Below are 15854 nucleotides of genomic sequence, written 5' to 3' on the forward strand. Positions count from 1 at the left end.
AAACCGGTCTATCACCAAGCCAAGCCGTTAGAGCAAGTTGTTATGCTTTTCGAACGACGCCCATAAGTAATATTATAATTGAAACTGGTCTCCCAACCTTAGAAAATAGACTGTATGAGTTAAAAGCTAAAATAGTCCCTAAGCTTCTTAATTCAAACAAATCCATTCTCGGTGATGACGTAAGAAAGATTATTATTGCGAAGAAAATTCCAAAGTCACCATCTGCAATTGACCATTGTTTGTGCATCGCAAATGGTGTTAAACCTCCCTGGATTTTGAAAGACTGCTCTTTTGACATCTCACTGTCTATGCACAAGAAAGAAGATACTCCAAATTACGTCTTCAGGAATCTAATAGCTGAGAAAACCCAAGTATTGGACAATACTGGTTGGAATCTTTTGTACATAGACGGCTCAAAATCTCCTGGTCTGCCTCCTGCTTGTGCGGTGGTAGATGCTACAGGACGGGTTCTTCTCAACCTTTCAAAAGTTCAGGCCAAATTCAAATTCTTTTGCAAAGTTTTAGGCGATATCTCTTAATTTTCGCTAATGGGGGACTGTTTACCACATATACTAAAAAGCTACGCAAGCAAACAGACGAACCGGGAGACATGTTTAGGTGCATTCAAGACTCGAAACTGGCCAAGACTTTGTGTACTTTATGGAGTTTTTGAAGCTTGTTTCTGTGTGTTATAAAAGTATTGAAAAAATAATTCAATTTTCATAAATTATACTATTGGATAGGCGTGATCAACTTTCCATTTTTGTGCACAAATGCTACTGCATTGCCCACAAAATATGCGTTCAAATTTTTGTACATTTATTTATGGTATAATTTATGAGTAATGAGCAAAAACAATTTTTCAATCCCTTTGAAAAACAGAGGTCTTCTCAGTTCCCGTGGTGCTGTGGGCGTATGCTTCGACCGATTTGGTCCATTTTCAATATAAAACTGCGCGCAAAACTTCCACTATTTTTACTAAATTTAAAGTCAATAGTTTAATTTTTACGGCCCGGAGAACGTTTACAACAAAGAATATACAGACGGACAGAGGGGCAGGCAGACAGGCGGACATGCTTAAATCGATTTAAAAGTTGACGCTAATCAAGAATATATATACTTTGTGGCGTCTCTGATGCTTCCTTCTCTGGGCGTTGCAACCGTCCTTCGGTGATGGGCATAATAATGTCCCAAAAAAATGAAATGTTTTGTTGAAGTGACTGCTTTTTCCCATGTTTGCATAGGGTCATTCTTAGAAAATATATGTGGAAATTTTTATCACTATATCTTGGACAATTTATGAGAAAACAAAATCGAGCGCTATTGTTTTTGAAAACCTCAAAATAAAATAATTAATATATTTCTTTATGATTTATTAAAATAAAAACGTAATATCTGTAAACCTATCGGAATGTGCTAAAAAACTTATAATTGTTATCAATTTATCACCACTAACGTGCTAAAAAACATACGATTGTTATCCATTTATCAACTCTGACGTAGAGTATCCGTTTCATACGTACAAAGACGTATCAACTGCATAATGTACCCGTTTTGAAAATTGTTACAATTTAGAAAAATCAAATAATTAGAAAAAAAATTTTAACAATCTTTCCCCAGAAAGTAATTTACAAAATTTATTGTTTTATTGAATTCCAACAGCCGTAAAAAACCGACTAACCCGACGCCATTACCCCCACCACCGTCAAAAATTCTAACCTTTTGGATCTATTCAAATAATACGATAATGTTTACTAGCCCGGCTGTGCATACATTATCAGAGACAACAGCTATACGTTTATATAATAGTGTAACTGTTGGAAGTGATCATCGAACGCCCGTTCCGCCGATTAGGCCACAGATTGAAGCGCTAGAGCAAAAGTCTATTGAATCAATACAGTCGTGTAACGAATTTGGCAATTCATGTCGGATATGTCGCTGGAATCGCAGCGATATGCAAATACTTCAGTGTCCATGTCATTGCAAGGGCAGCGTGGTAAGTATTCATTCATTCATTCATCATTAAGTTTTTCCCTTGGCGTTAAATAATATTCATCCACTTGCAGGGGCATGTTCATTTGCAATGTCTAAAAAGATGGATAATGCATAGAAGAGATAATCATTGCGAAATATGCAAAGAAATTTTCAATCTACCAGATGAAAAAATTAGCATCAAACGAATGATAAACACTTTCTGTACACGTTGCCTCGGCGCTATAATTAAGCATATACTTTTTAGTGCCTCTTTGATACCTTTGGCACATGTAGTGCTACATCAAGTTCTCTTTTGCATGGAGAACATTAACCAAAGTCCGAATGAACAACTTTCAGTGTCAGAAGTGTTAGTGGCATCGTGTGCATTACTAACTTCAAGTAAGGATCTCCAAACGCTCTATTCATCAATTCTGTTAATGCTTCATATTGATGATCTTTCCTCTTAGGTGCTTTATTTTTTCATTTTTTTGAATTTATTACAACACGTATCTTCCTGATACGGAACATATTTAGGCAGTGGTGGGTGTTTGGAAATGCAAGCGATTTCCCTTTACTCGAATTGGAAAATGATATTTTGGATTTCTTTTAGGGAACACATTGGAAAAACAAAAAATTATTTCTCCCAAATATACACAAATCGCTAATAAAACAATGTTTTTCTGTTTTCCTTCGGAAAAGCATTCGTGTACATTTGATAGACGTGCATATATAATGTATTGTTTCGAATGGATTTCTTTAACAAAGCGGCTAAAATGCAAATAAATACAATAAATGCAATAAATACATATAAATTTTTAATACCCTACGAATAGGTTCAATTGGAAAATGTTCACAACTTATATGAAAATTTCCAGTTAAGACTGTTCGAAATTGACTGAAATGAACGCATTTGTTTTGCTTATGACAGGGAATTGGTTGTAACAAATTTTGATTAGGGAATTCGGAAAAATCCTTTTCTTCCTTATCAGATATGAGAAACCTTACCATAAAAAACAATTACTTTTTATATGAATTTTATAATCACACAATATGCAATTATTTGCAAAACGCAATAATAAAAAGAAAAGTTATTGTGGTCGTTAAGGTAAGGTTCCCACAATTATAAAGAGATCCAATCATTCCCTTACTACAACTGCAAATGATAGGAATGTATTTTGACATTGAGATCTTATAGAATCGTCACTGTTACGTAGTTTGGAACGAGTAATGCAACAATTCGCAAAAGAGCACAGCCCTACCAAGGTCGATAAATGTTCTATTTTTAGTTGCTGTTTTATTATTCGCAGTGTACAAATTTCGTAAGGTATATAGTAAGAGTAAAGTTTGAAGCAAAAGATTGAATTCGAACTTAAAAAGTTTTATTCATGTACTTTGAAACTTTAAATATATTATTTATATAGTATATAATATTTATATATATATAAATGGTATGATAGGACAGGATATTGATTTTTAATAAAACTGAATTAAAATTAGTCTCAGTTCCTTTCCTTGCCATAAATTAAGTAAGCCCATTGCTTAAAACAATAACAACCGTCATTCCCTTTTTTGGCCTAATTTTATCTAAAAGCTGAAAGTGAATACGTGCTGTTGGCAACATTGAAAAAAAGTAATCATTTCTTTGTTTTATTAGTCTAACCAGAAATTGTCCGAACAACTATTGTTTATACAGGATCTTCAATTTTGTGTTTTAATGGAAATATGTTCGCTATACCGTATCAAGTGTAGAGGAAGATTTTTTAAAAAAAATTGTTTTGTTTAAAAAAGAGTGAAAAACGTTTATAAGCAAAATCGAAAGTGTAAACAGTATTGTGTTCCATTACTTTTGGGACAATGGCGACAATGGCGCAACTGACTTCTGCTAGGTCAGGAAATCGGGAAACTTTGTATGGCAGATGCTTATGTTGTTTTGTGACAAACCTAAATTATAATCAATGCAATCTAAGTCGTGTCCAGTATTTACGATATTTACCTCCGGGAGTACTTATTGACATCTATGTAATGGTAAGTAAAAGCAGACAAAATATATTCTTCTCCTTGGATAGACCATGGAAAATTTTTAGTATCTGCAGCGAATAAAAGGGTGGGGACTTATGTCAATAAGCACTGAAACAGAATTGCCTATAAACGATCCATATGCGGATGCTATTTGTTGGCTGCAGAGTATATACTGTTTTATCGAAGTTGTTTATTTTATTGTAAGCTAGCGTTCAAAGCAGTCTTTGTTTGTAGCTGTGCTTATTTCGTTCACTCATGAATTTTTGTATATGTGCTGGTTTGAGTGTCATTGAACAGCGATTTAGATTACTAGCCTCTTAAATGCTGATAAAAGAATAAGAAATCATAGCCCATGAATTCGCAAATTCTTCCATTTGTTGTACATTACAATTTCTATATATTAGATATAAAGTAGACAATTCTTTTTTTTATTGACGCCTTATGTCTTTCAGATGTCTCATCGAGATGATTTAAAGGACATGTTGTTCGAACAATTAGCAGACCTAGAAATATTTGAGCGTTTGTTACGCTTTGATCCCTCTCGGCAGAAATTATTTTGCTGCTTGGCTACATTAATGGGTAAAGGCAAGCCATTAGCGACACAATTACAACAAAATTTCACATTACGCTTTAAACAAAAAGAAAGGCATACTTTGAAAACAGCATCTAAATTAGCGACTTTAGCTAAGGCAAAACTAGCTTTGGTTACGGCGTGTTCCAGTTTTAATAGCAACAAGTGGGGAGACCGCAAGTATAATCAATGTGACGATGATTTACTGCGGCAGGCCGACTCCACAGCTTTCGATGACGACAAACAAAATGGTGTGGATGTTATAGACTTTGGCTTGCGTCTGGGCTCGTTTCTTTCTGAAGCTGGCTGGCTATCGCAGAGCATTGAAATCCTTTCCTGTGTCAGTTTAAAACTTAAAACTATAGAACTTGATCCTAAATTGAAAATTATCCAAGTAGATTGCTTGCAAAGGTAATTATTGTTTACGCGCATGAGCTTAACTAATTTTATTTAAATTTACAGACTTTTACACTCTGAAGCTGCTTTAAGTAATTTCAAATCTGCCGAACGTACTTTTAATAAATTAACAAATCTACTGACAGATATAGCGGCAGAAAGCATACCCAAGCCCTTACTGGCTAACACCTACACTCAGTTTTCGGAGATGTATTTTGCTCGTAATGAATACGATTACAGTCATATGTGGAGTGCGATGGCCATACAGAATCTTGAAGAGAGTACGCCGGAGAGGTGCTTATTTCCTGGATATTCAGAATATTAATGTTTTGCGATAGATGTTTTTTTTTTTTTTGTTTTTTCTCTTTTCATATTTTTCTTAGAATAACAATAGATGTTTTGCGGCAAGCTGCAAAGGCATGTGTAGTAAAGAGAGATTTTCAACGAGCCAATATGTTGATTTGTCAGGCTAAGCAAAGAGCAAAGTAAGAGTAGTAACCGCAAATTTTGGTGTTGTCTATGCTCACAATTTTGTTTTGCATTAATAGGAACGTTTTCGGCTCTAAGCATCAAAAATACGCGGACACTCTACTGGATTATGGCTTCTTTCTATTGAATGTTGATTGTGCCTATCAGAGCGTCAATGTATACATTGAAGCCCTGGATATCAAGCGATATATATTCGGGAATCGCAATTTTCATGTGGCCCTTGCTCATGAAGATCTCTCGTACGCATATTACGTGCATGAATACAGTACCGGTAATTTTACCTGTGCTCGCGATCACGTGGAAAAAGCTGTCGACATCATGCAGGACTTGGTACCCAGTGACCATTTGAGATTGGCTTCAGCAAAACGTGTAAAAGCTTTGCTTTTAGAAGAAATCGCTTTAAATAAAATGGCAGAAGGTGCTGACGACGAGGGCTTACTGAAGCAATCTGAAGATCTGCATAAGTTTGCATTACAGTTATCACTTGAAGTATTCGGTGAAGTAAATGTACAAACAGCTAAACTGTATGGTAATTTAGGCCGTCTTTATCAAACCATGAACAGATTTGAGGCGAGTATTTTCACCACAAAATTTGCATAAATTCATTAAGTCAGATTAATTCTTCTTGCTTTTTAGGAAGCTGAGCGTATGCATCAAAAAGCGATTGAAATAAAAACTGACCTTCTTGGGCCTTATGATTATGAAGTGGGGTTGTCTATCGGCCACTTGGCTTCTTTGTACAATTATCAAATGAAAAAGTATCGCGAAGCCGAAGAACTCTATCTACGTAGCATACAAATCAGTAAATTTGTGGAAGTCAAATATCGAACATTTCAATCAACTGCAGTTACTTTTACTTTTATAGGTTTGCGTGTGTTTGGAAGTTCGTATTCCGGTTTAGAGTATGACTACTTGGGCTTGTGTCACGTATATGAAACTCTAAGGGAATATGAAAAATACTTAATGTACGCACACATCTTAGAGAATTGGCAAATACTGCGCAGCCAAAATTTAACAATGAATGTAAGAAATCACTTGCTCACAAAAATTTGTAAGCAAATTAAAGGTTCAGAATGACATTGATTTTTGAAATTTCAGAAATCGATTTACCCTGCAATCAGTGAAGAATGTTCCCTAGAAGAAATTAAGTGGCAGTTTTTCAATGCCCAATCCTAACTGAAATTGTTGTTGTGTTGTGGTGTTATTCTGTAAAATTATATTATATACACATAGAAATATAAATATTCGTTGAATGTGTATTATAAGCGTCGTGCCGTTCATACCCACCATGCATTAACAAGATTATCATGGAGAGAACATAAAATATAATAAATAAGCACATATAGTTTAAATAATAATTATTTTTGTTAGTCAATCAAGAAATTCAATTTTTGTATATGTATATGCCCACATATACAATATTTTTTACGTTATATACCGATATTATCTAAATCTATGCGTATGCACACTACTCAAAAACCGTAATTTTATATACAACTTGTGATTGCCGGATTGCCCGATTTTTATATAAACCCAGAAGTGAGCTTATTTGGTCCTTCCACTACTTGCTTCCAAAATGGACTCGAATTCTATTTTTAACAACAATGCAAGGCGAAACCTATATGCAACATATATTACAACCTGGAAACCTTACCTATGAAATTTTATCAAATCGTGGAAAAATTAATTGGTAAAAGTCTGAGAATTGCCAACCTATATTTTGGTATTTTTATGATAGCCATTGCATGCTTACATACATGTATATATTACTGTTATTTTAGCCATCTACATGCTTTGTATCAGTTACGTTCAATGTACCGGAATACGCGTCAAACGCTTTATAATACAGCAAAACTTACGATATATTTGGAACCTATCATTTCTCAAAAATTTCAAAGATAAGTCCCTATGTAAATTAATCACGCTAAATAATTCTTGTTTTACCTTTTTGTGAAAAAGAATTTGATTGTGAAAATTGGTTTTGTAAACAGAACTAATATTCCGATTTTCTCCTAGAAATCGACGATTGTCTAGACAGAAGATTGATTGACATTTTTAAATCCGATACGTATGCAACATATATCATTACATAACACTTACGGCCAACTAACGTTTAAGTTTAATCCGACAAATAATATAAACAAAGTAGGCTGCATATATATTTTGTAGCAGAGAAATACAAAGAATCCAATAGGCTTTGTTCGTAAGCTTTTTCGACATCCTTGCGCATAGATAATTTAGAAGATTTTGGCTGTTAATTCATGGCTTTGCTTTCTAAGTTATAAAAACCGTTTCAATGGTATTGTTCTTACTAAGGATAGTTAAGAAAAATATACGCGTTTTCTCCAGATTGATGGTTTGCTAATAAATAAACTTTAAATCTACGACATGTTCACAAATAATTTAGTTTGAGATAAATGTTTTAATTAGATAAGCAACGTTGTCTATATGTATAAAACCATGCAAGAAATGAAACTGAATTTGATTTGAATCGAAATTTTACATTCTAAGCAATGTTCTGATACATATGTAGTTCCAAGGGTCCACATTTTGTATATGTATGTGTGTGAGTATGTGTGTTGTAATAAGAGTAGTATAGGTAGTTTTCATATAAGAAAAAATCGTAGTTCTTTGATTCTTATACCCATCAGGGAAGGTTGACGGGTTGTTAGCACGTTTGCGACACCTAGAAAAAAGCTTCAAAAACATCGACTTAAGTCTAGTTGGCCTTGTAATGTCTGTTGTAAACATTCTCCTAATCTCAAAAATGCAGCTATGTGCCGCAATACAACGTAGCCCGATATCACTTCCTTTCTGAAAAATAAACAAAATGTTGTTCTTTGCTGGCTGCTTATAAACCACGAAAAATACAATAAAAAGATTTTCGGTTATATTCTATAGGCGGCTCTGGAGTACTTGCATAAGAATGAAAAAATCGGTCACGCCTAGTCAATAGAGAATATTGAAATTTTTTTATTTTTTTTTTTGTTAATATGCATAAAAGTTGAAGTCGCACGCAGACTGATATTGGCCATAGGTCAAATCGGTAAAAGGTTACGCCCACAATATAATATAAATTGAAAACGTCTTGTCTTTGTGACTTTTTGTCTACTATTCATTAACTACAACAGAAACGCCATGTAAATTTGCACCTTCATTCCCCAAAATAGAAATATTTAGCCACTCTGAAATATTATTATAGAATAGGAGTATTTAGTTTCTTCCTTTCTTGTTTTGGTTTTTTTTTTTTTTTTTTTTTTTTTAAGATAACGGTGATGAGTATAAAATTTTTTTATTTGTTAGGCATATTTATTATTATGGGTTTGAGATATCACATATCAAATATGTGGACAGCTTTGGTGTTGCCTTGTTTTGCCTAACTCTAGCGAGTGCCATAATGTAGACAGTGATAAGTTCTTGTAGCTCTATATAAAATTTCATTTATATACATATGCCTTTGAACGCAATCTGGAAAGATATGACTAGGATTATGTAGAGAGGCTTGAGATACAACGAACAATAATAACAAAGAATAAAGTGAATAAATAAATAAAACTATTTTAAGAAATATTGAAAATTTGAAGATTTCTTATTAACAACTTTATTAAGCGTAATAAAATAATGAGGTAGCATTCACCAGTCCAGCATTTCTAAAGTTCTCGGGACTTGTTTTGCAATAGCTGATCAATGGTCGTCACATTGGAAAAGCACCTGATAGGGTCTATTACACAGCGCAATGCGACGTCCCTAATAGAGGTGATTTTTCTGCTTGTTTTGATTGTCCGTTTAATTTACACTATGTGATTGTGTTTGTCCCTGGGATTTCTTGTCAGTCATCACAATTCAACAACACTTCTCTTTAACTTAAACAGGAAAATTAATGCTCTTATCAAAAGTATCTACCCAGCCATCGGCGGAAGCCTGACTAACATCTTGACGTTATTCTCAAAGACAAAAATTAGTCTCATAGCAAGGCGTCATCTATCCCATGATAATTTCTGCAGACGTTAGCAGAGATCTGATGAGACCGAGTTGATAGGCGTCTTTTGATCCACATCTGATTTGCCTTTGCTCCTTTATATGGAAATTCTAAAAATTGATTGACAGATCAACAATCACAATAATTTATAATGGAGTAAAGGTGAAAGAGCTGAATTTTCAAATTTTTTTTTTACTTGAGCTTAGCAAGATCTAGGCATTCGTATCCATACCAAAATAATATCACAATGCGTCTATTTTACTCTAAATAAGGTTACTTTATGCGGGTTACTACTTTAACTAACCTATTTGGATGTTTTTGTATAAACTTGAAAGGGGCGTGCCTAAGTGGATATTGTCCAGTGGTTGGAGTACGCCATATTTACCCATGCGTTGGGCATTGCGTAACCAATGTATTCTTGCCTGACACAATAACTTCATATAACAAATATATTATAAGGTACTGCATTAAGTACGTGTAGACGTGAAGACGTGTGATATAACTTATATAAATTCTGTGAGGATAGTGGAGGTGTTCGCATAGTTGCTTTTTACAATGTCTCAACAATGGCTTAATCGCTTAGCTTTGCACCGGTACATATATACACTTGTTACAGATATCGGAGTGTGTGGTTACTCCGTTTTTTAATACGAAAGTCTACTTTGTGACACATAAAATCCACTTCATAGTGTATACAATAACGTCCAATGTGTAATGTGTAAAACGCAAGAAACTGGATCTCAACTGTTAATAACCGTCATCATTATCATCACCATCATCATTTTAATATGTGGAGAGAGTATGGGCATTTGGCTTTCTTTTAAATTGCTTTATGCTTTCACATGCAAGTGAAAATCATTTTCATTCAGCACTAACATCTTTTTTAAAAATTGCATCCTAATGAAGCAATTTTCGTTTCTCAAGCGATATGAATATGTATGCATTTATCGCAAATATTCATTTTCAATATCAATCTTCTCGAATCGATTATCGATAGTTGAATATTGATTTCTCCTATTCTCATTAAAATTCTTGAAAGTCGTATGCCATTGAAGAATATGTCTTCGTCCCGGGTTTTACGTAATGAATTTTTGCGCGTGGCATACATATCTGTAGTAGTTATAATGAATACATTATAGTTTTCTACTTGGCATAAAAAGCCATCACTTTCGTTTCATAAGTGACAGGAAAATATGTGATGGTGTACACATAAACACATAAACACTGCACAGGAAAAATGCTCATGATTAACCCGATTTAATGACAGCATTTCTTGCAGCTCAAATCATTTGCTAGCTTGTGTGTTGAACTATTTATACAAATTAACTGTTGAAAATCTCTTATCAAGTTTTGATTGCTTCACTTTAACTTTTTGCTTTTCTTTTTTGTTTACATTCCGTTTTTGTAGTTGCGATATTCTGCGTTTATAATCCAAGGTAGAGTGCACTAAACGATCGGTAATGCTCTAACGTACAATTTTAATTAGCTTTCGTATAACTTTAGTCGCAGCACATGCGCAGACATGTACTTCTTTTTTTTTTCAGGTCGTTCAAAATGTTTTCACCTAATTACTTACATCTTTCGCTATCATCACACACTTTAAAGAGATACACGTACGAGTTTTGCTTACGATTAATTCAAAATTATAGGAAAATGGAATTTAATTCACTTCGGAGCTTAGTTCTTGTTTTCGCTCTTTCTCATGCTGCCGAAAATGAAGAAGGCAAAAGCTTTACATTAAACCCTAAGAGACGCTTGAAAATATGAAAACCATACCTTAAATATATGTTCAGAATGATACCTAAAAAGCTTTATTCGAATTGGTCGACTTGTTGGGTACAGTGTCGTTGCTAAAGCTTGTCACTGCTTACAAATTTTGTCGCTCTTTCATCGAATTTTTTTTTTTTCGATTTGACCGTATTTCGAGCGCTTTCAACTTTCAACTGCAATTTCATGGTAACATTCTCTAGTAACGAGTTCAAGATTTTTCGTTTTTTTCTTACCTGATTTTATCGCGGATATTTTGATAAATTTTTTCAAAAAACAAAAAATATTACCTAACACCAATACGATATTTATACCTTATCTCACTTATGGTGAGATATTAAGTTGCGTGTGTGATATATTAAGTTTGTGGGCCTGCATAAAACACCCATAGGGGCTTGAGATAGACCCACTATTTAGTATACCAATCGATTTAGAATCATATTTCAGGTTTGTCTGTCTGTCTATTCGTCTGATATCCGCTCATTTGTTTCGTCCCAAGAACGAACGCCATTGAAAATGATTACCAACAGAACACCTTTTCGACTACATCCTATACAAATATATAAAAAAATTGCAATTTCGAAAATCCTCGACAAAAATGGCTGAGTTTTTACTTTTGTGCATCGCCATTCTAAATTGACGTCAAAAATTTTAATCAGATTCAGGGAGAACTTTTTGAGCTCTTTTAAAAAACGTGGCCAGCTATAAGCCTATTACTTGCACTCAAATCAATATTTGCAAAGGGCAATGTCATCTTCTTCGGATGCCGAATGATGCGATCTGTAGGAGATGCTATAAGAAGTTACATTTTTTTCCCCCATCGCTTTGCTGCTGTTTTCTTTTTAGGGAAGACTATTTAATTGTCTCAACCAATCTAAAAACATTGTCTTAATAGATTGATTGGTGAGAAAAAAAATAAATATCGTAGCCAAATCGCCGTACTGCTTAACATAAAACATCGAGCGACGTCCAAGAACAGAAAAGGTGCGAAATTTTCGCCTCAATCGAATAAATTAGTCTCGTTTCATTCATCGAATGTTGAGGCACGTATGTTGAGTAGTATGCTAAAAAAAAAAAGGGTGTGCATAGTTTATTTGAGTTGAAAAAGTTATAAAGTTGCTTACGCACTCAGCCAAATGAGAATGGGCCTCATCGCTCGGAACAACTGTTTTTGAAAACACTATGATTCAGTTCACGCAGTTTCTTCATCATCCAATCAGCGAATGCAGAGCGAATATATCTGAAAATTGTCTATTTTTTACTCGTCAAATATTTCAGTAATGACAGTTGCATGTTGATTGCATTGCGCGAAATTTTAAAGGAAATCTTTTTTTGAATGGGCCCACTTAGCTTGTATCATATTTCCGATCTACTGTACATTTTTTAACCCATTGCCGGGGTCGCTCATTGCGATCATTTAAAAATTCAATGGAAAATTTGCTCGTTCGTTCTGTTGATATGACTTGAGCCAATGTTCAGAAATAGAATATAAATGATATATATAAAGAGATGTCGTAGAATTTCTAATGCTGTATGTGATTATTAATTATTTCAACATTAATGAGAACAATTTTATCGATGCCTAGTGTTGGGAAATCTACTTACACATTCTCATGTATACACGTGCACATGTACTTATTGGTATAAACACACATACTCTTTCAAGTATCCAAATAGTATCACAATAAAAGTGTTCATGAAATAAAATTTTACTCGTGGCTAACTGAGCACGTATTCAAGTCTTTATGGGAGGGAAATTAGTGTAGTGTATGAATGCTAAATTTAGCAAGAGCTTATTTGTTAGCATTTAACTGACTGCATGCTACACTTGCTTGCGTATGACCATGCTTCATTTAACAATATTAGCCCTTTGCACTCTTACTTTTTTCTTTTCCTTTTCACCTGCCATTAACTCCTTAATTAATTAATGTGCAAGAAAGGCATAAAAAGTGGACCAATAAAGAAAAAAAGAAAAAATGTATGTATTCGGATTACGATGCGTTTACTATTTGAAATAAGGATTACATTTAATAATTTGAAATAATATAATGTCGAGTCTGGCTGAACACAGAAGTAAAGGGAAGGACTAAAGAGTAAAAAAAAATTTCGAGCTCGATTTAAAGTGAAGCTTCTTAAGATAATTGAAATGAGATTTTCGCAGAAGATGTTGCGATCTTTACTGATGCAGCTCAAACTGAACAAACAAATCCGATTAAAATTTCTTGTTGGTCAAGAAAATTTTAATTTTGCTCATCGTGTCCGTTCTTGCAATTGTTAGAATAGCCAGAAACTATTGCCAAGTCCCAACCTAAGTATTGAAATTTTCAATCTGATTTTTCTCTTATAAGATTTAATATTTTATATGATGCTCATGCCGATGGAATTAAACGAGAAAGCAAAGGAACGATAGCAGCAACTCGGCATCATTCTATTGCAATGAATTTCTTTGATTTTAAATGAGAATTCTCTCAATAAGACTCTGCATAGATTAAGTTATTTAGAATTTTGTTGGACCCGCCTTAACCTTAGCCAGAGTGTATGCTTTACCTGATAAATCTTATCGCGACCATCGCTTTGCTAGCAGATGAGTTGTTGCGCCAAAGATTTATTCACAGTGGCCTTAAACTGCATTATAAATATTTTTAGATGTCACTATCATCGGCACAACCAATATTGAATTCTTGACTCACGCTGTAGAGGCAGTTTCCACGTAGACGTTCAACTTATCCATGCATTAAATTGTAGCGAGAAAGGTGTGGGAAACAGAAAAATTTTCAAAATTTTCTTTGTTTTTTTTTTTACCTTTCTTTTTTCCTATATTATTATTATTATTATAAATTTAGACAGAGAATAAATTCTAAGACTAAAGTCTTAAAGCACTAGCATATCTAAGGCTTTCGGCTTTATTACAAAACTCTACAGCACTTGAGATTTGAACCCACGATCATTGAGTTACTAATCGAGACTCTTGCCGCTCAGACAGATTTCGTTTTTCTAAAAACCATTCTGCATTTTTAAATCTCATTCATTGAAAATATGGTAGAACTTATCTGATTTAATCATGCTAACCGTATCGCAATGTAAATGTGATCGTGATAGCGATTACTTAGGCTTTACGAAGGAGACCAATCAACAACTTTGTTGCCGAAACCGGCCTGTCGATTACAGAAAAAAGGATTTATGACATATTATAAAAGGCAAAATCATCTCGAAACTTCTTCTTTAGTTGAGCAGTTCTGAGCGCGTCAAAGAAGTTCAAAAAGTTAACATTATTGCAAAAAAAAAGCAAAGCAAAAGATCACTTTCTGCTCTTCACTCCAAACGTGGCAATCTACCCTCTGCCTATGTAATAATAGATGCCGCAAAGCAAATCCAATTTAATCATATCGCATAAGAAAGTACTGCGACATTTACAACTCTTACGACTCTTGTTCGGAAAACTAACGTCAAAACAATTATCAGCAGAGATAGCTTGTCCGCCAGAAAAGGTGTTCGAAATTAATTACATTCCAACTGCAACCCCATTAACAAAATAAGAAATATCGTCGCCCTCTTACGGAAATAGGATTAGATTTACTACATTTACAGCACCAATCAATTTGACGGGTTTGTTGTTGTGTGATGATCAAGCTTAAAAATGGTGTATACACAAAGGTAGATAATTTCAGATGTCATATATTGTCTGCCATTATTTTCTGGGCTTAATTATTTGATTGATGTGATTGGCGTGATTGGGTCACATACGCTTTCACAATGTATAAAAAAAATAAAACAAACTTCGGGGAGTAGCGACAATCTTTTCAAATTTTCGTATATAAGTTTCGATTCCCTGAATATAGTTTTGAAAACTGCGTGTTCGGCGCAAAAGCCGTCCCAATCGTCCAAACCTAACAATAAAATTTAGATTTCAACTTATTTTTAAGGTATTTTAATGGGATCGAAAGTTATACACCAAAATATGAAAAAATGCATTTGTAATCTAATTGTAATTGGGTGGGAAAAACAGTAATGTACGTTAGAATAAAAAGGAACAAGTTAATAAGAACCGACAGATAAATAGCGCCGATAATATTTGCTGCTAGTGCTCATCTTGCTTTAATTCAAGCATTTATTTTTTTAAAATAAGTAAATAATAATAATAATAATAATAATAATAATAGTTTCTGTTTTGTATAAAAAATAATTTCTAAGTAAAAGTTGATTTATTATTATGTTTATGCGCATATTGAGTTCTTCTTCTTCCAATTCCGATATAAACGTATGCGGTCATGAGGTTGTCTACGTACTTGGTGGATACGTACGTTAGAAATTAAAAAAAAAAAAAAAAAAAAAAAAAAAAAAAAAAAAGTTGGAATTTATCAATAATTTTCAAAAGTTGATCCTAGACAAATTACCAGATACGTAGTATTTGGGCATAACGTCAATATAATACGATTCCTAATTTGCCTACAGTCTATTGGATAATAGGCGAGATCGCATTGTATTGTAAGGCAATTAAAATGATTATCTCGCAATCGTCTTGCAATTGCAGATGCCAATCAGATCGTTCTTAAGGGAATAGACATCAGCAAGATTACACCTGCAAATGTAAATAAGTAAATAAGTAATAATAGATAGCCTTTCAGGATTTTTATATATTATGGTAATGGCATCAAAGAA

The 15854-nt window shown here is 33.8% G+C and overlaps 2 protein-coding genes across 2 annotated transcripts; both read left to right on the forward strand.

The window, feature by feature from the left end:
* The first annotated feature begins 1747 nt into the window (after positions 1-1747).
* LOC119637443 lies at positions 1748-2584 on the forward strand. The gene is made up of 3 exons (XM_038033462.1): positions 1748-1996; positions 2067-2373; positions 2442-2584. Exons 1-3 carry the CDS (start codon positions 1748-1750, stop codon positions 2582-2584), a joined length of 699 nt encoding a protein of 232 aa, XP_037889390.1.
* Positions 2585-3613: 1029 nt separating this feature from the next.
* LOC119637455 (amyloid protein-binding protein 2) lies at positions 3614-8643 on the forward strand. The gene is made up of 8 exons (XM_038033473.1): positions 3614-3999; positions 4446-4975; positions 5027-5254; positions 5344-5445; positions 5509-6019; positions 6086-6251; positions 6315-6472; positions 6548-8643. The coding sequence occupies exons 1-8, from the start codon at positions 3829-3831 to the stop codon at positions 6623-6625; spliced, it is 1944 nt and encodes a 647-aa protein (XP_037889401.1). The 5' UTR covers positions 3614-3828; the 3' UTR covers positions 6626-8643.
* Positions 8644-15854: the final 7211 nt, after the last annotated feature.

This window comes from Glossina fuscipes, unplaced genomic scaffold (assembly GCF_014805625.2).
Source record: "Glossina fuscipes isolate IAEA_lab_2018 unplaced genomic scaffold, Yale_Gfus_2 59, whole genome shotgun sequence".
In the NCBI taxonomy this organism is placed as follows: Eukaryota; Metazoa; Arthropoda; class Insecta; order Diptera; family Glossinidae; genus Glossina; species Glossina fuscipes.